The sequence below is a fragment of the Telopea speciosissima genome, chromosome 1 (assembly GCF_018873765.1).
Source record: "Telopea speciosissima isolate NSW1024214 ecotype Mountain lineage chromosome 1, Tspe_v1, whole genome shotgun sequence".
Classification (NCBI taxonomy): Eukaryota; Viridiplantae; Streptophyta; class Magnoliopsida; order Proteales; family Proteaceae; genus Telopea; species Telopea speciosissima.
The window spans coordinates 39,365,291-39,387,102 of record NC_057916.1 but is presented as its reverse complement, the minus strand read 5'-3'; the positions used below and the strand labels follow the sequence as shown (position 1 = coordinate 39,387,102).

Here is a 21,812-nt window from a genome sequence, read left to right as displayed (position 1 = left end):
ATGGCTGGCGAATCATCCAAAGCTCTCTCCCTGCTCCATTACCCACACTCTCCTCAACAGTCGGAACCACCAGATGATGAAGAGGATTTTTTTAATTTAGATGCCGAGGTTGATGACCTGCTTGATGCTCAAACGGATTTAGTTCTTATTGGCAAGGTTTTGGATGGTAAGGCTTATCACCAACAAGCTGTTACTGAGGCCCATGTGGCGGCTTGGCACCCCATATGGGAGATTCAGGTAACCCCATTAGCCTCCCACCGCTTTATTTTCCAGTTTAGCCACCTTATGGATGTGAAGAATGTCCTAGAAGGAGGGCCATGGTCTATCTCAGGGAACCTACTTCTCCTGGAAAAATGGAATGCCGAGGTTGTCTGGAGCTTCACACATACTGACTTCTGGGTCCAATTCCACAACATCCCTCCAGAGATACTTCATATGGAACTAGAGCTTCAACTTACGGTGAAGATTGGCTCCCCTGCCTGTGCGATGTTGATCCAAAACCCTAACAATCACAGTTCCTTTCTCCAATGCCGGATTAATTTGGACATTCGCAAGCCCCTGCGACTTGAAATCCAGATTAAAAGGAGAAATGGTCTTCATCTCCAAATCCAAGTGTAGTATGAGCGATTGCCCCTATTTTGCTACTTCTATGGGTACATTGGCCATGACGAGAAGAAGTGTGAAACCTGGTTTGAAGCTCAGCAAACTCATTGTAGGGAACATGGCTGTAGCTGGTCCCACCAATGCCTTTTGAGCCCAAAAGCTGTCCGTGGCCCTTTTCTGCGAGTCCAAATGCCTGAACAAAGGATTATCGACATGGCTCCGATGATCTTATCCCAGCCACGGAGAATGGAAGAAGTTCACCATTCAGGGCCATCAGACCACCCTGGCCGCCAGCAACAGAGCACCAGGACCTTCAATGGCGTTGGAAGGCAGACAACATCTGAGTCTCCTTTAGTACAACCCCAGGAGCCAGCTAGCCAACTTCCACGTGGCACCATCCAGAGACATCATCAATAGACAATTTCTGATACAAGGTACAACCCATATCATCCTCTGCAGATTCCTAATTTGGATGACAATGGCCAGCTTTCCCATTCCTTTTCCCACGCCTCGTCTCTGGAGATGATACCCCACCACCCAATCCCAGATACCCACATCATTGAGCCAACATTCCAGGAATCATCATCCCAGATCATGTCTGTCCTCCAGAATGTCTACGAAATATCTCTCAAAACCCTAATTCCCTACTAAGCCTGATTCCCACTCTATCAAATATATCTTTGTCCAACCCTGACCAACTATGCCAAGAGACCTTGTTACCCCCAAACCAATCCACTTCTTTAACCTTTCTCAACTTGGGCCCAACTTCAAGCCCAACCCATAACCAACCCAATCTTCCCAGAACCCAATCTATCCCTTCCCAAGCCCACAACCCGATAGCAAATCTTCCCAAACCAACCCACCAGCTTCAGCCCATACCTGAACCCACCCTCTCCCAAAGCCCACCTACAGAACTCTCTATGACTTCAAATCCGAGAAATGTTAATTGCCCTGCCATAGAGAACATGAAGGCTCGTATCTCTAGTAGATTGAAGTAATTGGCCCAGGAAGTCAACCCAAAATCGTATCAACGCCTTCCTCCAAACTAAGCAAAAGGTTTCAAGTTAAGATCCAAGAGATTGAAATATCTTCAAACTGCTGACTGTTCCTCTCTCACAGAGCACCCATCCTCTCAAGACTCTTTTTTAATGGATGGCCCCTTGGTTGCTGGGGGAGATCAGCCCCAAGGGGAATTATGAGAATCATTAGTTGGAATTGTCAGGGCCTGGGGGGAGCCCTGACCAAGAATTTCTTACTCCATCTCTCTCGCCAGATCAAACCAAATGTTACTTTCTTGATGGAAACTAGATGTAAAGAGAAGAAGATCAGAAATTTGAGTAAAAGGCTAAATCTCACCAAGTCCTTTTCAGTGGAGCCGGTTGGCACGGGAGGAGGGTTAAGCCTACTATGGGATAGTCAAACTGAAATTGAAATTTTGTTTCATGACAATAGAGTGATTGATGCTAAGGTGTCATCAAAACTCCATCCTCCATTTTTCCTAACCTGCATTTACGGAGACCCTATCAAGGCCAATAGACAACAAGTTTGGGATACAATATCAGCTTTTGGAGCCCATCGCCATGACAATTGGACGTGTATAGGAGACTTCAATTCCTACTTGTCGTGGCATGAGAAGAAAGGTGGAAGGTTGAGTAGTGCTAAGGATATGGATCAATTCAGAAGCTTCCTTAATTCTTGCAGGCTTATGGACATTGGTTCCCATGGTCCCTCCTTCACATGGGACAACAAGAGAAAAAGAATTGGAAACATTAAGGTTGAGCTTGATCGTGCTCTGACAAATGGCAACTGGAGAACTACGTTTGCAGAGGCGATCGCTTATGTTTGTACTCTGACTGGCTCGGATCACCTTCCTCTCATAGCAGACACTGAAGGTGGGTTTTCTTCTGAGAAACGCCCATTTCTCTTCGAAAATAAGTGGTTCACCCACCCTGAGTGTTTTACCATAGCTCAGAAGGCCTGGTCCATTCCTAGATGCAGATCTCACTGTAGTACCCTGCTCCTGAAATCGCATAATTGCAAGGAAGTTTTTTCAAATTGGAACAAGGACTGCTTTGGAAATGTCCAACAGAAGATTAGGAATTACCTTACAAAGATGGAAACTCTTAAAGACAAAGGTGGGCCTAATGTCTTGTCTAGGTTGGGTGAATTGGAAAAACTTCTAGATATGGAGCTTCAAAGGGAGGAACTCCTGTGGCAACAAAAGTCCCGTGTCCAATGGCTGAAAGAAGGAGATAGGAACACCAAATATTTTCACATATCCACCATTCAACGTCGCAGTAGGAGTAGGGTTCTAAAGCTTCGGTTGGGTTCTGGTGAATGGGCAAGATCTGAAAAAGAAATTTTTGCTGAGTTTCTATCTCGCTATCAGGACATCTTCTTTGCTCAAGGTCTTGAAGAGGAAGCGCTTGAGGTGGTTCTCCATTCGATCTTCCCAACTGTTACACCACACATGAATGATATACTCTGTAAAATCCCTGATGCCGAAGAAATCAAATCTACTCTCAAGGATATGGCCCCCTTAAAATATCTGGGGCTTGATGGTCTCCCTGCTGCTTTTTTCAAATGTACTGGAACCTGGTAAGTAATGATATTATCAATTTTGTCACTAAATTTTTTAGGAATGGAGTCCTTTCCTCTGAAATGAATGAAACTTACATCTGCCTTGTTCCCAAAGTAGATCAACCAGAGAAGGTAGACCAGTTCAGGCCCATTTCCCTATGTAATGTATCTGTTAAAATCATATCTAAGATTTTTGCAAACAGATTGAAAGGGTGCCTTGATGATATTATATCTCCATATCAGTTCGCCTTTGTTCCAAGAAGATCTATTTCAGACAACATCCTGATGGCACATGAAGCTTATCACTACATCAAGAAGAGGACCAAAGGAAAGAGGAAGCTGATGGCAATCAAGCTTGACATGGCAAAAGCCTATGATCGGCTTGAGTGGAAGTTCATAGAGAAGGTGTTTCTCCGGCTGGGCTTCAGTGAGAAATGGGTTCATATGATTATGGCTTGCATCACCTTGGTCAATTACAAACTTCTCATCAATGGCTCTATAAGAGGGGGTGTCATTCCTTCCAGAGGCATTAGACAAGGAGATCCCTTGTCACCGGCTATCTTTGTGCTCTGTTCCCATGCTCTTAGTTCTCTTTTGATGGTTGCCACTTCTCATGGGCCCATTCAAGGGATTAAGGTGCGTAACAGGATTACTCCTCTTACCCACCTCCTTTTCGTTGATGACTCCCTTGTCTTTTATGGAGTATCCCTACAGGAGGTTCAAAATATTAAAGCATGCTTGGACATTTACTGTGATGCTAGTGGCCAACAAATAAATTGTGGCAAGTCTTCCCTCACCTTCAGTCCCAATACCCACCCTCGATTTAAGAGGTGGTTCTCCCGAATCCTTAAAATGACTTATGGGGATGGACCTCGAAAATACCTAGGCCTTCCTATAGAAATTGGAGTGTCTAAGCATGAGATCTTCAAGGAGATTAAGGAGAAAACGATCAACAGAATGCAAGGCTGGAAACAGAAGTTTCTCTCAAAGGCTGGTAAGGAGGTCCTAATAAAGTCAGTAGCTATGTCTATGAACTCTTATGCAGCATCTCACTTCAAGCTGCCGGTATCTCACCAATCTAAGATCACGTCAGCTATGTCCCAATTTTATTGGGGAGATAAGGGAGGAAACAACATCCCCTGGATAGCTTGGAAGAGTATGAGTAGATAAAAAAGAAAAGGGGGGCTGGGCTTTCGTGATTCGGCTCTTCACAATAAGGCATTACTTGGAAAGCTAGCTTGGAAACTTTGGTCTTCTCCTTAAAGTATTTGGGTAACATTCACAAAGCAAATTTACTTCCCCAATACTGACTTCTTGTCTGCTAATCTGGGCTCAAATCCATCATGGGGATGGCGTAGTATCATAGAAGGAAGGAAAATCATTCTTGACGGCTTAACCTGGTTTGTCGGAGATGGTAAAAGTATTAAGATTCTGGAAGATAAGTGGCTCACCTCTAAATCAGACTACAAGATCCAGCATGGATTGAGAAATTCTTGGGCCTTAGTTTGGGTTTTCGAACTTATAGATGAGGATGCTAGGAGTTGGAAGAGTGAGCTCATCTCGACAGCTTTTCACCCTGAAGATGCCAAGGCCATCCTTCAAATTAAGCTCAGCATTTTCTCTAAGCCTGATCAGAGAGTCTGGAGTGGTTCACCTAATGGAGTCTACACAGTCAAAGCCGGCTATCACTTTTTGTGTAATAAACGTAATCAAAGAGAAAGAGAAGCCACAGCCTCTTCATCTTCCAGCCTTGATCTTTCCATCCCTGATGCAACATGGAAGAAGATTTGGAATTGCCATACCCTAACAAAAGTTAGAAGTTTCCTCTGGAGAGCATGTTCAACGAGCATAGCCACTGGAGAAGGGCTCCTAAAACAAAATATTAAAATTGACCCTACGTGTCCTCGATGTGGAGCGTTGGAGACTGTGGATCACCTCCTCCTTGATTGCCCATTTGCGAGGTCAGAGTGGTTTGGATCGATGCTCTCTTTCATACCCCCTCCTAGTCCCAAACTTCACCTCTTTATCCAACAATGGAATGGCCTCCGTAGCTATGACAAGAAGACCAGGAAGGAAGCCTTAGGGTTAGCGGCTTTTATCTGCTGGGCTTTGAGGAAAGCTAGAAACGAGAGCTTATTTAATGGGGTGAGGCAAGGTCCTTTAGAGGTCATTAAAATTGTAGAGGTTTGGTTTAATGAATTCAATGAAGCTTTAAATAGTACGAAGGCGAGTTCCACAGTTGAAACAAACAAGTTACTCTCGTGGCTTCCCCCTAAGCAGAATTGGTTCAAGTTAAATACGGATGCCTCTTCCAAAGGGGATCTCAAAGGCCTAGGCTACGTCATTCATAATGATCAAGGTATCCCTATCACTGCAGTCTCTGCCCCGAGTGTCTTCACCTCTGTTCTCATGGGGGAGGCCTTAAGCCTGCGTTTGGGTTTGTTGCTGGCTATTGCTGAAGGCATCTTTAATTTGGAAGTTGAGTCAGACTGTTTGCAGCTTATCTCTATCCTTAATGGTTCGCCTCACATTTTCCTCCCTTAGAAGTGGCCACATTGGTGGATGATATTACTACCCTTGCCTCCTCTTATTTTGAGTCTATCACCTTTTCCTTTATTCCCAGGGAGATTAACAACGTGGCTGACTCCTTGGCCCAAGTGGCCTTGTCTTGTGCGTGCGAGACATATTGGCCTTTAACCACTCCTTGGTTATCTGATTTATGTAACTCAGACACCAGGTGTTTTTCACGCCATTATGAATAAATGTGTTCTTTACCCAAAAAAAAAAAAAAAAAAAAATTTAGGCATATGCTTTCCTCATATCTAGTTTAAAGACTACTAAATAAGCCACTCTACTCTTCTTGCACTTCATGTTATGATAAACTTTGTGGGAAATAAGCACAATTTCAGATATACTATGTCCAACAATAGAGGCATTTTTTGTCCATTTTTTGCTCAGGTGGAAATGAGATCTGCATGTCTCCTTCGAACCTGAGGGCTCTCAAACTCCCCAAATTTAGGGTTTCTCCTCCAGATTTCTTTGTTGGTTCTTGTCCTAATTGAGGCTTGGATTCCTCATTCACGAGGTCTCCCTCTCATGAGGGGCAGGTGGTCTCTTCATATCTGGTGTTGTTCTTTGCATCCCCTTTATTTTGACATTTTTCTTGTTTTGTGTTTGCATGTTAGGGTTTCGTTTGGTCGTCATAGCCGAGTAGGGTCTTCTACTTTTGTAGATCTAGTTTATGTTGTTTTTCTTTGTAGATCTGGCTCTTTAGTAGTTGGTTTACGTGTTCTTGTGATCGTGTTCGCGATTTAGGGTTTGGTTTGGTTAAAGTAATTTGTTTAGGGTTTCTTTGGTTCTGAATATGGTTCTTTGAAGTTTCTTTCGTAGATTCCTCTGTGACTTGCTTTGTAGTTTGTTTTAGCAAATGTATTTGTATACTTTTGTAGGCTTTGTTCTGTAGTTTCTTTTGTTTCTTTAGATCCTTTTCGTAGTTTTTCTATTTTATACTAGTTTTGTCTTTGTTCTTTTTGTTGCTCTTTCTGTCTATTTTGTTAGGAGTTTGGATCTGTGTGGTAATGTCCTTGTGTTTGGATCTGTGGTGCTTCATTATTTGCTTTGTTTGCAGATCTACTGGCTATGGTTGGTTTGTTCTTCTGTGTGCGGTCTATTGGTTTGTCTGTTAGCTAGGGTTTTTTATTTCTTTCTTTTAGTTCTTTAGCGATTCGGTGGTTAGATTGGTGGATGGTTCAGGCTTTGCTTTCTACTATTTTGTTTCTATTTTGTTTGTTTGGTTTTTGTTTAGGTTACTAATGCGTTTGTTACAGGTTATGGCAGAAGCATCTTTGGATTTGGATGCTCTATGCGAAGAGGATTATGATCACTCTTCTTCGATAGACTGAACAGATCTCGATCTTGTGGAGAGTTATCTCCCATCGCTTGTTCTTAATTGGGCACTGGTAGTAGTTGGTAAGATGTTTTCTACTAACCATATCTCTGCAACTTCGGTTTCAAAGTCTCTCTTGGAACCCTGGAATCTGCAACAGGATGTGCTAGTGGGTCAGATGAGGAATCGTTTGTTCCTGATTCAGCTTGAATCACCGGCGGAGGTTTGCATGGTTGTTGATCAAGGGCCATAGTTGGTTAAGATTTGTCTACTAGCTATGCTCCGATAGGATCCTGAGACCCCTCCCCCATCCTTGTGCTTCCAGCGGATGGACATTTGGATTCACCTATATGATCTGCTGATGCACCTTTACACTAAAGATGTGGCTATGCAAATTGTGGGGGGAATTGGTGTTTTCCAGTCTATCTGTCTCCCATCTTCCTTGGAAGAGCTAGGCAGGTTGCTTTCTATTAGGGTTTCTATTCCACTTGGATTACTAGTGCATACAGGTATTAGGCTTGACCATACTGATTCATTTCTGGTCTGGATGGAATTTGTGTATGCAAAACATCCGGTTTTCTGTTATTTTTTTGGTTTTGTTGGCCATGAGGCACAATTTTGCCAAGTAAGGTAGAGGGACTTGGAGGGGTTTCGTACTGTGCTGTTCCTCAATCTCCATGCCTCTTCCCGCTCATCATGCTTTGAAGCTTCCTTTGGGGATTAGCTATGACTAGGGAGTGGCTCTACGAGACCTCTAGTAGATTACCAGATGCATCTGGTAGCCAAAGCAATTATCATCAAATGTGAACTCTACTTTCAAAGAATTTACAGCTTGGTTCCTACTATTTCGGTTTCTGATATTTCTAATGTTTGTTATTTCAAGGAGGCGGATAGGTCCTTTGCTACAATTTTCTATTGGGGGAATTTTCTCTGTGCTTTGGTGATTCACTATTTACCCCTTGGATTGGATTTCAATGTTCGTTCCACAACCCAGGATGTCAATTTCCAGGATCTTCGTTGGATTTCGAGGTTTCGTCGGCTCTCATAGGAGCTTTCAAAGAAGACGTTGCCACCACCAGGGGAACCTCAGGACAGTGGAGCTAATTCAAGCTAGGGACAAAATGATGGGTCTGCATCCACATGTACGGGGAGCAGTTTGCTAGGTCAATCAGTTCAAGCTATATTTTATTTTGGTGGTTCAACTTCGAATGGGCCTGAGGTACCAGATGGGTCTGTAAGGGCCCAACTCCAGGTATGTCTTTTAATTTTGATTCTCGTACTCATGGGCCTCTTGTCCCTCCATTTTCTGGGTCTGTTTTATCTTACTCATTATGGACCAACTCACGAGTTGAAATTGGGCCTACTACCTGTAGGCTTTATTTGGACTAGAGGCTGCCTGACTAGTCTAGTGTTACTACTGGCCCAGCTCTTGGCATCATGGCTATGGACAATACATCTTTGATAACTTCTCCTTCTGCCACTGTGGATACCCCCACTCCTTCTAGCATAGAGTGCTCTCCTCAGGCTGCTGCTAATCAAGCTCTTATGGTTACTTCAAGAATAGTTCTGGTAACAAAAGATGTGACCTTGATTCCTTCTCCCCCTAAGCTGTCCTCGATAATTATTGAGGAACTTGAAGACACTCGGCAGATCTCTTTAGCAATTAAGAGATTTGCACCTATAGATTTAAGGACTTTTTTACGGACATTTAAATGTGTGCGCATGATCTTGTTAGTATCGGTTCCCCAGCTAGCTCCTCACATAGTCTACCAGCCCTTCTAGAGTGGCATGCGCCTAGGTCGAGAATGAAATGCCTTGCTCGTAGACGGCAGTTGCAATTTTTTGAGGAATCTGCAAAGACTTCTAGTGATTCATAGCTGAACAGGGATTGGGTGCCTACCCTTGAACAGCCTGTTGGGTTTTGGGTCTCATTAACACAAGTATTTTTTATTGGGCCCATAAGGTTATTAACCCACTCTAGTTAGTCAGGGGCATAACTGACCTAACGCATTGTGGGGATGTGATTAGGGTCAGGGAATATGCTATATATTCAACCCAAGGTCCCCACAGCCGTTATTCTGATTATTCTATTATTCCTACTCACGGGAGAGAAAGGTGAAAGGCTGTGGAAGGCTTTTGGGGAGAAGTTCAAGCTTGGGGATCGACTACAAGTTTCAACCAAAAAGGTATGAATCTATTTCTCCTTTATTTGTTAGTTTTCCATATCTATGTAGGATCACTGTTTAGAGATCAAGGTACTGCTTTGAATCTCACAAGTGGCATCAGAGCCAACCTACATAGATCTGGAAACAGATTTAATTTTTAAAAAAACTTTTGGGTTTTGAATCGTTCTTGTCCGGCCACTGCCGGTGGTCTCCGGCCACCAAAATCCAAATATTTTTATATGGAGTGGTAGGGGACGACGAGACGATCATGAGGGTATAAGCCTTTTCATCGGAATCGTCTCGACGCGCTGGCACGCGTCGCCAAAAAAAGTGCGTGAATCTCACGTGTCGGCAGCATTTTATAAAAATAAAAAATAAAAAAACACGGTTACTTACGCTGGCGGTTGACGATTCGTCGTTGGGTCAACTCGGTAGGGTTTCTGAGTCAACCCGGTGGATGGTTGGGTCAACTTGGTCCAACTCAGATGAGTCAAATCAGGCCCAACCCAAATGGGTCAGGACCAGCCTGGCCCAAGTGGTCCGGTCCTAGCCCTTACCCAAATAGGTCAGACCCAGACCGACCCAAGTGGGTCAATCTTAACCCGACCCGGATGGCCAGACTCGATCCAACTGGGTCGACCCGACCTGAGTTTGGCCGAACAGTGACTGAACCAGATCGAATCGGACCGAACCGGGCCAGACCGATTCAGACCAGCCTGTGAGTGATATCACGCACTGGATTCAAGTTGGGCGTGAGAGCGCGTGGGAGCATTTTTTGAGGTGGGGTTTTTTTCGCTGTGTCTGATTTTGCGAGGCCTACGTGCCTATATGCCTCACTTGCTCCAAATGTGGCTACTGGGACCCACAGTGAGCTTTTAAAGTGTTTATGCAATTCTTTAAATGTGGATTTCTGCATTCCTTGTTTAAACTATTGACCATAGGCAACTATATAAAACATTATATCACAATGCAATGCAGAATAACAGTGAATTTTATAGAATTATTGTGTGCGATAAAATTCATGTATTAAATTGTTTGAATTTGAATACCAATATCCCACAGCTACATCATGAGTGGTTGGGTACTCTAATAGGGTCAGGTGGAATCCACCAAAGTGGTAAAATCTGGTTTTGTTATAATACCCAATAACTCAAGGTTCATGTTTATAGCAGCAAAGGACGGTAGTGCTCACCCAAAGGTAGCACTATCCAAGACCAAAATAAAATACACACACACTTATAAGGAGAAACTGATCTAGGAATTATTGTCTACCCAAAGGTGACAATTTTGTCAAAGGTTAGTGTTATCCCGAAGTAATTGCAAAGTATTGAGTGGACCAGTGCATTTCAAAATCCAAAGGTTAGGAATGGAGATCCGGTTGACACTCTTGGTTAGGTGTTGGTACATTAGTTTATACAATCATCACAAGTTAGTGGTATTGAAATACCCTGTATTTTATATTCTATTCTGTGTGATAGATATATGATTCTGTTATGTCCCTATGGTAGATGTCTCTAGGTCATGGTTTATCGGACATTTTGAAACTTTCTGGTGAAAATTATACGAGTTGGTATGAGGATCTGGATGTGTATCTATGCCTTAGGGATCTAGATCTTTGTTTAAGAGAGCCCAAGCCTACAACACTCACTCCTGACAGTACTCAGGCAGAGAAAATAGAACTTGAGAAGTGGGAAGCTGCAAATAGAAAATGTCTGAAGGTCATCAAGCATGCTATCCCTCCGACCTTGAAGGATAGCATCGCAGTGAAAGATATTGCCATAGAATTTTTGGAAGCTATTAGAGTTAAATTTGAGTCTTCCAAGAAGGCTCAATCAGGTGACTTGATGAGCAAACTGACCAATGCAAAGTTTGATGGGAATGGTAGTACCAGGGAGCACCTTCTGGGACTTGTTTCTTTAGGAAACAAGCTAAGGGAGTTAGAGATTAACTTTGATGATGACTTCCTAGTTAATATTGCACTCAATTCACTCCCAGAGTAGTATCAACACCTTCATGGCACCTACATTACCTTGAAAGATAAATGGAGCATGGATGAGCTGATCACTATAAATGGACATGAAGAAGCAAGAATGAAAAGGGGAAGGTGTTGGAGGGGGCCTAGAAGGTGACCAGGGGGAGCAAAGATTTCCAGGAACATTTGAAACATTTCATTTCTGAGCAGAAGAGCCGTTTTCAAGTAGTCTTTGATCGATTACATATTAACCAATATTTGATTGATTGGTCTGAGGTTATCAACTAAGAAGATTTATATAAGTCACTAACCTTTTTCTTTGTGAGTTTTGGGAATATCCCCATTTATAGGTCCAAGATCCACATCCATGAAACGAAAGGTCCAAATGATCAACTCTGCAATCAGTTGTTAGAATCAATAGGTCTTCAAATTGTTCATTTGAATAAATTGAAACCCTTCTTATTGGCTGATCATGATACTTCCCAAAAATCGAAATTCTTGATCAAAGCCCGTCTAGGCGACCAAGGCATCTGGACGCCTAGGTGACGCCTTGATAACTATGCTCTACATCCCATCTCGACCTGATACTTCAGGGGTTAGGTTGCTTCCCTAGGGTGACCTAAACACTAGAAACCTGCCCCCAAATGACTCTCTTATCGTGAAATTGAAATCGAAAGCTATTTTTAGGGTTGCACTGACCGCTGGATTTGATTTTAGACCACTTCCATTCCCCTGTTGTTTCTTATGCCAACTTGATATATTTTTTCTTGGGAAGAGTTAGTAGTACAGATCTTAACCTTGTAGTTTCGGGTTAATCGTCTGCCATGCGAATGAGTTCAACGAACATGTCCTCATAAAAAATACAAGCCCCGGGCCTCCTGGACATCTCCGTCTCGTTCCTCTCTGGCAGAGACAACTTAAAAAAGGCCGGGATTTGATACTTCGACCTGATCCTCTCCAAATCCTCCTCCCTCAACACAGAATAAAAGTCCCTGGGCCCTTACTATGAGCACAAACCAAGAAATCGTCTACCTCCAGCCTCTTACCTCCAGGACTTCGACGCGCTACCCCAAAGGTCGGAGACAATGTACGACCATGGGAACCCTCAAAACCACCATGATCAGAAAGTGAGCCACTACTCTCACTCACCGAAACGTTATCCCCTCGCAGAAGAAGGAACACGTATATATACATTTCTCAAAACCAACAACACCAGATCCAATGGCAGACAGTCCACAGCAATGAACGTTCCAGAACAGGATCCCTTTCAAATAAAAAAGCAAAAGGTGCTAACATTTATTACGGACAAGACCCAAATCGTGAGCTCCGCCGCCGTTGCCAATAAAGACGAAACACTTTCCAAAAACTGGCAACAAACAAAAGAGAAGCTCCTCCATGGGATAAAATACAACTGGCCCCACCGTTAGATGAGAATATCTTACTCCATAGACTCTTCCTAAAGTCTCGAAGGAGTGGGGGACTTATGAAACCCCCCAATATATAGCCTCATGTGCCGTGTGCCACGTCACACCCTTGCTTCAAGCCCCAACAACTTTTTTCAAAAACTTTAAAAAGAATTATGTTACTCCCATCGACTCTTCGAAAAGACTCGAAGGAGTGGGGGACTTATGATACGGCTCATATCCAACCTCCAATGCCAGTTAGACACGTATGACAAGACCAGACCAAGGAACCGGCTCAAAAAAGGAAACGCCCACGGCCAGACCAGATCCTCAACCACAACCCCACGTTGAAGGGTCGCACAATCAAGCTTTACACGTGGACCACCAAGGGCACAATCACTGACAAACACTGACAGTTCGGTTAACGGTCCCCAAATCGCACCAATCTGCCTTGGAGACTACGTAACCCTAAAAAAGGGGTTAAATGGACATTTGGAAAGCAGAGCAAAATATATAACGAAGTGCAGAAGGAATGAAGGTAAGACTCTGGGATCCTAAGACTCTAAGACCCGTTTTGGCCACTGGGAAACAGGACTCCGGAACCAAAATTCTCCATCTCCAGCCCCTCTTTGACTGTTGTTTTACCCCGAGTTCTGACTTAGGCATCGGAGTGATCTCCCCTTGGACACACTCCGGGGTGCTAACCTTCCCTGCCTTCTGGTTCTATTGTTGTGAAGGATTGCACTGGACCAGACCGGACCATGGAAGGGGATTTCGGCATCAACACACCCCATCTCGATCTGATACTTCAGGGGTTAGGCCGCTTGCCTAGGGTGACCCAAACACTAGAACCCTGCCCCCAAATAACTCCCGCATCGTGAGATTGAAACCCAAAGCTAATGTTAGGGTTGTACTTACCTCTGGATTTGATTTCAGACCACTTCCATTCCCTTACTGTTTCTTATGCCAACTTGATATTGATTTTCTTTGGAAGGGTTAGTAGTAGAGATCTTAACCCTGTAGTTTCGGGTTAATCGGCTGCCATCTGAATGAGTTTGACCACTAAGTGAATTCTGTTCTAGGGCCTCTGGTTTACGTTGGAGGTAGAAGATACTAACCTTTCCCTTTCACGACAGATATGCCTTCCATGAATATGGTTTGTTTACCCTATTGCCCTCCTTTTACATTGTTACATATATCTGTCCCTCTTTTGATTTTATTTTTAGAATTACCCCTTCCCATATAACTCTAAAGACAGCCACGAATGGTGCTCATTTTGTTCTTTTCTTTGGTTAACTAGACTTTTAGTAAATTACAGAACTTCCATCCACTTGTAATTTGTCTTGTGTAGTATCCGGGTGGGCCCATAAGCGATCTGAACCGGGTTTTGTAACCCCGGATTGCATCAAAAGCTGATAGTGAGGACTCATGATTTTACAAGAATGACCCATTCACTCCAACTCAGCAAAAAAGCATTTGTGAGGGTAAAAAAATCATAGCGAACTGTTTCACTAGGCATAGTGACGCAAAAGATTAATTTTTTTTTTTTTTATATACATGACAGTCCTTTTTATTTTACTGATTCTTTCCAGTTCTCTTCCAGTGAAAATCATACCTGACAGAAAATCAAAACAATCTTTGGGATTTGCATATGTTTGGTTTACTAATGAAGAGTCTGCCCAATTGGCTGCCAAAGAGATGGATGGAAAGGTTTGTAGTTAGTAATTTGTGATCCTTTTGGTTAACATTTGGGAACTACAAAGGTCTTCTACTGACTTTGAAGATGTGTGTACTCAGTTTCTTGATGGCAGGTTTGTTGTTGCTATGATTGCAAAGCCTGAATCTCCTTCAAGTCAGTTGAAGTTTACACCTTACAAGTTTTGATCAGAACATTCTGTCACTCCTGCGTTTTAGCTTCAGCCCATTGGAATTCCTCTTTTTGTTGGTAGGATATGCAAATAATTCTTTAATCTCTATTCTGGTTTTAGTTGTGGATCTGAATCTTCCTATTTGCATGCCAGCCAATAAATTAACAAAAAATAGGTGACGTAAAACTATTGGAACTGTCAATAGTCTGTTATATTCGTGGATTATAAGTATAATAACAGATTAAAGTGTCAGTAAATGTATCAGGTTTTGGCTATTTTCCGAAAGGAAACTCAAAAGTAGCCTTCTCTCGCAAATATGGTTATTCTGAAATTCCATTGCTGCAAGATACCACTGGCACCATATAGGTCTTGTCTTCCTTGTCCATAGAGATCAATGATAGATGATCATAGATATTGATTTGGTGTCCAACAGTAAAGTCCAGATAATCAGATATTTGGGTTAGAAATGTTATATTAACACCCTTTGCGTGAGAGAACATTGGTGAATAGATATTGGGATTGTACCCCTCCATGGGTGTATTTAGAACATGTAACCTTACGATTGCCCCATGTCTGATCCCCTAAAGTACTTTAAGTTAGGGGGTTTTCAAAATTATTTGATAGTGATTTGCTTTTATGTTATTTTCAAGAGTTGTTGTCTTGAATATATAGGAAATGATAGATTTTAGCTCAATGAAAGGAAAAAAAGAAAAATGTGTTAAAACTAAAAGGGCTGAAAATTAAGGTTATAAATTATTTGACACCAGCTTCGGGGTGTCAATAAGAAAATCGTTATGGTTATTTGGCTCAATTATTTCTGAACAATCTCTAGATATCACCTGTTTAGCCACCATAGTAATTGTCTTAATCTCTCACCGCACCCTGCTGTCTTAATACTTGAAATGCCCTTCTCACTGTCAAAATGGCGATTAGTGAGAATTTCTCTTATTTGGAGGCTTTGCAATAATGATGCAGTGTATCTCTCCTACTCTACTTTTTCTGACGATTTGCAATTTCACAGGTAAATGGATCCGTTTCTCTGTATTCATGGATGGATTAATACTTTCTACCAGTTATACTCAACAAGCAAAGATTCTTTTCATTCTGATGTTGGTTTTTTCATGATTTCATCATTTCTTAGGACGATAGTGAACTCTAGAGTCAGTAGTCTGTCACCAAATTTTGAAAAATCTAGTTACACCCCCTTTTTACTTAACTTTTGCACTAGGTTTTAAAAATCAAAATTGTCACTTGATAAAAAATTTATAGATCCAATGTCACATTCTGTAAAGATTTATGATATATGTATAGAATGTACTCAATGTGTACGAGTATGCCTCACAGATGTATTAGAAATGATACCTTGGGATGGATGTAAAGCTACGCAAATAACCTCCAAGAACAGAGGATTGTGTAGGTTTTAAGAGATGTGAATCTAAAACCCAACATATTTCTTGCGTCTGGGTTTATTTATGGCATAAGACAACTCGTAGTATGGGTCTAGATTATTGATATGTTCCAGAAAATTGAAATTGAATCCATTTGATTTCTCTTTATCGACAAAACCCATACTTGAAACACGATGGTGAATTCTAGAGTTTGTAGTATGTTATCAAATTTTTGAAAAATCTAATAATTCATCTTTTTTATTTCATTTTTTCACTTGATTTTCAAAATCAAAATCGTCACTTGACCGATTCTATTTTGGTTGAAATTTGTATGTGAGTAGGGGACCTTTTGAGCTCAACTGGATTCACAATTTCAGCTCTATCCAATATGCCACGTGATTGATATTTGCATTAGTCTAGAAAAACTCTGCAGACTTGCTGGATTAGAAAAACCTAATCTTATGAATAACAGTCTTGCTTTTTATTATTTGATTTAATGGTCCCCCCCCTCACCAAAAAAACCAAAAAAAACCCACCCATAGTCCCCATGTCCACTATCAATGTTGAGAAACCTTAGAGCCAAAAACCAAGGGTGGATTCTTAACCAGATGTCTTCCTATTGAAATGAACTTCTACACCATGATCAACCCTTGGTCTGTGGACCTCAGCCAAATCCCATCGAAAATTTGGTTGCTCAGCTCATATTGCAGCCCTAACCCTAGTTTTGAACGTGTACAAAAACTAATAGAATGAACTAATAAATGGTTGAGGCTGACTGGTTAGGGGATGGAGACGGGGACGATCCTCCAACTATAAATTGGACTCCATGGTTTTCAGTAGTTGCCATTTTGTGTCCTTGGTCTTTGGGGCTAGACCTAGAAGAACATATCCAAGATTACCTGGCAGTTCGCACACAGTAAGTGAAAGTGTTTTGAACAGGCCATCTGCCCTTGGTCATGTATGAAGTTTTTCATGATCCTCCAGTAAAGGGAATCGATAATGAAATTGGCTTTCATGGATTCTGATTTTAATCCAGTAGGAATCAACTAGAATCGGCTTGAACCCTAGAAATCAAGTATGAATTGGCCAGATTTAGAAGATTCGAGCAATCCGATTCCTTAAACCATGCCTCTACTCCTTCCCCACTTGGTATGCTGTCCAGCCTTCAGTCCAGGGTGTAATACCCCCTCACATATCATGTGAGGGGGTATTCATATCATAAACAAAAGGGGGAGAGGCATTTATGACATATCAACCTTGACATGACCGATAGTGATATGTTAGGGGGTGTGTAATTTCACTTTTGAACTGGCGTTTTAGATTTGTTTTTCTTTTCTTTTTTAAGAAAAGTTCTATATGGAGACACAGGGACCACACCTACAGATAGTAGAGGCAAAATGACCATCCCACCCACCATGAAAGTTGGAATTCCTACCCTTGAGATGCCAGTGTCCACTCTCATTGGTTGCCATGCATGGCCCCTGCTCTCAACCACAGAGAATGCTCCCCTTTTCTTTTTTAAATTAGATTTTTTATTTTTTATAATAAAAAAATAACATAGAGAGTATTATTGTAATTAGACACTTTCAACAATTACACAAATATCCTTGTAAGTGCAAACCTAATATTTTTTCTAGACGAAACTTTGCTGTTACTCAGGTTACAGGAATGTTCTTCTATTCGGCTCACATCCAAAGAAATATAATTTAAAAGGGTATTTTAAAAAATACTTAGAACTTCGGAGGGTATTTAAGAACCCAAAAAGAGAATTGCATTATTTTGTTTCTTTGACTTCAAACCCGGGTAGCAGGAACATTTTTACAACCTCGGTAGGCGGTGGCAGCATATTTTTCTTTTTCTTTTTTTTTTTTTTTTTTTTTTTTAATTTTCCTCCCTGTCACACTCGCCATTGGTCATGGACGTGTTTTCCGTTCGCGGGGGCTTCTAATCTTTATCACAATATCACCAAAAAAACAAAAGAAAATACTGGACTTGGATAGATTCCGTACAGTCGTTGTTACGTTAATGACGAGAGTCAGGAATTTGCTTGTGTCTCAGAATCACGTGGCTCTCGTCCACGTTTCATCGTATCAGAAGTAAATAACAAATAACAGAGTCTACAACTTACTACGATTTCTCTTCACTCTTGGCCGGTGGTGAACCGTTGAGAGTTGGACTTTTTAGACCACATCTACTTCTCTGAGATTATTTATTTCTCCAATCGAGTTCTTCTGGCAAGTCTTGACGAAGTGAATTGATGATGCTCATCAATGCTTTTGCCATAGCTCGGATGACGACGAAAGATTATTTCGCTCTGCAAAATGATGACCTCACTTTAGGATCATTGCCTTGGTTACTTTATGCAGGAATCTCATGCTTTCTCGTCCTCTTCGCTGGTATCATGTCTGGTCTCACTCTTGGTTTGATGTCCCTCGGTCTCGTCGATCTTGAAATCCTTCAAAGGAGCGGAACACCTGCGGAGAAGAAGCAAGCTGGTACCTCTCTTTCTTCCTCCCCCTTCCTCTTTATTATTAATTTTTAATCCTGAGCTTTCCTCTTTTTGAATTCTTTATTATCTGAATCTACTCAATGTGAATTTCGACTGCCTGTGTGAGTTTGGAACTAGAGTTTGATAATTTCATTCTTTTTCTACGTGTGGCACCGTACAGTATTTTTTTTAATTTTCATTTATAGTTTTTACTCCTAATTGTCCAATTCGAAATTATGTGGCCTCCTAAATTTGAAGGCGTTCTAAGGAAGAACTCAAAGATATGTTGCCCATAAATTTCCTTCTAACTTAAATTTATTTATAGTCACCAATATGTTATCCATTTATTTTAATTTCTTCTTAATTCTGCAAAAAATAATCTAGAAGCTATAAATTAATGCTGCTAAAATTCTTTTACTGTAATAATCTGGAAGTGATAATGGTGGTGTTGACATGCAATGCTAAAAACTATTTGTACTGTTGGGTCCACACGGAGATTCTCATGGCTATTAAATAACTAAGGAATTTGGATATATGGATGGATTTACAAACTTATGATCTGTTATGTCTCTCGAATTCTTGTACCCGTTTTGAAGATTGAACCGCTCCGACATACTTTGGTAGCGACCTGAATGGGACTTTTTATGAAATCTGTGATGGCAGCAGAGGGATTGTATGGTACGACCCAACCCGATGGATCTTTGGAGGAGTACTTATATTTTTTACCCGCCTTGTTGTAACGAGAGTGAATTTTGGGGGTTTTTCGTATTAGGATTTCTGGGAGAGAGCAGCAGCGCCATTTTGGGTGTTCTTGAGAGATCTTCATTGTAACCTTCTTCCATTACATAGTGAAATTGCTTCAGCTTCACCTGTGGACGTAGCACATCATATTGGTGTGTGAACCACGTTAAAATTAAATCTCTGTGTCGTCTTACTCTGTTTTAATTTCTGTTTGTATTTTGCTTAATGTTCGTTCTAACATGATCATTTGGGATTCATGGTTTTTTTTTGGCTTTGATGAGGTGAAATGTAATTTCTTAACAAATTTTATTTGGCTATAGAATGTACAAGTTGCTGAGTCATTTCAATATGTTGGACTTGCAGAGCATTTCTTTGATTGATTCCTGAATGGAGCAGATGTATCCCAGACCTCAACATTGATGTTTTATATATTTATTTTTGGTTGAAATGTTGTTTTATTCATTTAGTTGTCCTCCTGGTGCAAGTTCTCAGGATGTGCTTTATTCCTATTCTGGCCTTTGTTATGTTTCGAATCCTAATACTATAACTGTGATACTAGAGGCCTCAGAAGTAGGTAGGTTTGACAAATTGAAGTTCCATGCTCTAGCATACCTTTTTATGGTGGAGGTAGCGAATCAGCTTCTATCAAGCTGATCGTAACCCCCAGGAGAAATGAAAGAGAACTAGAAATCGCTGAAAGAGGAAATGAACAATAGCAGGAATAGGAAGCTGCTTTTCTGGTTCAATAAGTTCAGCTAAGAGTATTTTCTCCTTTGAAAAGTGTTGTGAAATGTATTTCAGTGAAGTTTCAAAATAATTTTTCCTTAAATCAAAATTGGTTATGGGTGTTTTCATTCCCACGAGGTTTGATGCTTAACCTCTTGAAAAGTTTTTTTTGGGTGAATAAAGAATTCATTATCAAAGAGGACTACAAAAGCCCCCAAAGACGGAGAAAAAAAATTGCAACAGCACAAGAAACCCAACCTCAAACAGAGGAGGCTGGAGGCTGGAAGGAAGAGAGACGGGAGACCCCAGGAAGCAACAATATGTCTATTCCTTGGGGTATCATTACAACAAGTGGCAGAAATAGAGAGCTTGGCTTTGATGTCAAAGGAGATAGAGTCCCAAATCTAACGAAGAGGTCCATTTCCTAATATTTCGCTCCATCCATATATGATTGATGGTAGCACAAAAGGCCAGCTTCCCCACTGAATCACAAATAGATGGACCACCAAAGGTCATGTCCACCCAGATCCATTCCCTAGGGAAGGGAGGGATTCTCCTCGAACGGGGCCAGCATTTTGCAAGGATGCCTTTCCAAATGGAGGCAGAGAATGGGCATGCAAAGAATAGATGATCCTGATCTTCAACAGCATTCCAGCAGAGGCAGCACATAGGGAAGACTGGGATCTGACGGAGATGGAGAAATGAATACGTTGGGAGGTAGTTAGTGAAGACATGCTAGACAGTGAAGCAGTGGCGGGGGATGTGATGCTTGAACCAAACAAGTTTCCTCCAAGGGGTCAAGGTACCTCTGGGTTTTATAAGGTTCCAAGCAGCTTTAGACCTAAAAAGGCCCGAGCTAGAAGTGGTCCAAGAGACATAATCGTTTCTCCTAGAGGGTCTTCTAGAGATTGAAAACAGGTCATTCCAGATCTCATTGAGCATTGGATGGAGAGTGGGTGGAGGATCACAGTCATCATTAGCAATAATGTCTGCAACCAAGGATAGTCTATTTAAGCCGCAATTGTAAATTACTCTTGAGCTGATGGAGTGAAGAAGGATACTGATGCAGAGCATCCAGCTGATCCAACCAACAGTCCACCATCAAGAAGGCCTGATCACTACTTTGTTAAGAAGTATGCTAGGCTAAAGGCCCAGTCCAAGCCCACAGCCCAGCAGCAGCCAAAGGCCCAGGCCAACTAAGAATTCATGTGCATAGGCCCAAGTCTGGCCAACAGTAGCAGGCCTAGCCCATGGCTAATCCTCTTGGGCCTAGGACCAGATCAGACCACCTTGGCTGGCCCTCTTTATTCTTGTCTTTTAGTTTCCCTAAAGTCGTTGGTAGTAGGTGACTAAAGTCATGTTTGTAACTTAAAGTCATTAGGGGTAGGTTACTAAAGTCTTGGTTGTAACTTAAAGTCTTTGGTGGTAGGTTACTAAAGTCTTGGTTGTAACTTAATGTCTTTGGTGGTAGGTTACTAAAGTCTTGGTTGAAACCTAAAGTCATTGGTGGTAGGTTACTAAAGTTATGGTCATTAATAGTAGGTTACTAAAATTATGTTTTAAGTCATTGGTGGTTGTAACCTATAGGCATTTATGCCTCTCTCCTCATATCATATAAAGAGACCATTGCTGCTCATGGAAGGAGGAATTACAACCAACAAATCAATCTCCTTGTGAGTTCTTTACTTGTTAGCAAGTGGCCTTGGGTAGATCTCCCTTGGTGGTCTTACGGCTGGGACACTAGTGGGACTCTAGTTGTTTAACTTATCTTTTATGTATCATCTTTATTATCCATCATCCATTATAGCAGATCATCTTTAAGTAAGTTATCAAGATATCTTATATTCTGTTCCTACACCCTTCTTCCATTCACACCCCTTTGCTGCTTTTAAACCCTATACATAACCCTTTATCTATAACCCTCTAGCCGTATCTTTTCTTTACCGCCATCAAAACCAGCAATCAATCATCCTAATCAACCTTAGCCTAATT

General features: G+C 41.6%; 3 protein-coding genes and 1 long non-coding RNA gene across 6 annotated transcripts in view; all 4 read left to right on the top strand.

Moving 5' to 3' along the window:
- Positions 1–7,085, top strand: LOC122649300. The gene is made up of 7 exons (XM_043842595.1): positions 1–237; positions 1,063–1,199; positions 2,056–3,201; positions 3,243–4,248; positions 4,471–5,701; positions 6,812–6,864; positions 7,011–7,085. The coding sequence occupies exons 1-7, from the start codon at positions 1–3 to the stop codon at positions 7,083–7,085; spliced, it is 3,885 nt and encodes a 1,294-aa protein (XP_043698530.1).
- A 1,421-nt stretch (positions 7,086–8,506) lies between these two features.
- On the top strand, positions 8,507–11,234 carry LOC122649284. The gene is made up of 2 exons (XM_043842594.1): positions 8,507–8,638; positions 10,743–11,234. The coding sequence occupies exons 1-2, from the start codon at positions 8,507–8,509 to the stop codon at positions 11,232–11,234; spliced, it is 624 nt and encodes a 207-aa protein (XP_043698529.1).
- Positions 11,235–14,141: 2,907 nt separating this feature from the next.
- Positions 14,142–14,679, top strand: LOC122644747. Its single transcript, XR_006330437.1, has 2 exons — positions 14,142–14,319; positions 14,407–14,679. It is a non-coding gene; the product is annotated as an uncharacterized LOC122644747 (long non-coding RNA).
- A 3,383-nt stretch (positions 14,680–18,062) lies between these two features.
- Positions 18,063–21,812, top strand: part of LOC122670473 (DUF21 domain-containing protein At4g14240-like) — an 83,956-nt gene continuing 80,206 nt past the window's right edge. For all 3 annotated transcript variants that reach the window (XM_043867372.1, XM_043867380.1, XM_043867364.1), the window contains exon 1: positions 18,063–18,360. In XM_043867372.1, coding sequence (XP_043723307.1) covers positions 18,123–18,360 — 238 coding nt within the window. In that variant the 5' untranslated portion in view covers positions 18,063–18,122. The remainder of the gene's footprint in view (positions 18,361–21,812) is intronic.

Bases quoted from the DNA above. Each gene is read 5' to 3' on its own strand.
- LOC122649300 (XM_043842595.1), top strand. From the start codon at position 1: ATGGCTGGCGAATCATCCAAAGCTCTCTCCCTGCTCCATTACCCACAC. The intron at 3,202-3,242 runs GTAAGTAATGAT...TAAATTTTTTAG, and splicing joins TTCAAATGTACTGGAACCTG to GAATGGAGTCCTTTCCTCTG. The intron at 6,865-7,010 runs GTTAGCTAGGGT...CGTTTGTTACAG, and splicing joins TGCGGTCTATTGGTTTGTCT to GTTATGGCAGAAGCATCTTT.
- LOC122649284 (XM_043842594.1), top strand. From the start codon at position 8,507: ATGGCTATGGACAATACATCTTTGATAACTTCTCCTTCTGCCACTGTG. The intron at 8,639-10,742 runs GTAACAAAAGAT...TCCCTATGGTAG, and splicing joins TTACTTCAAGAATAGTTCTG to ATGTCTCTAGGTCATGGTTT.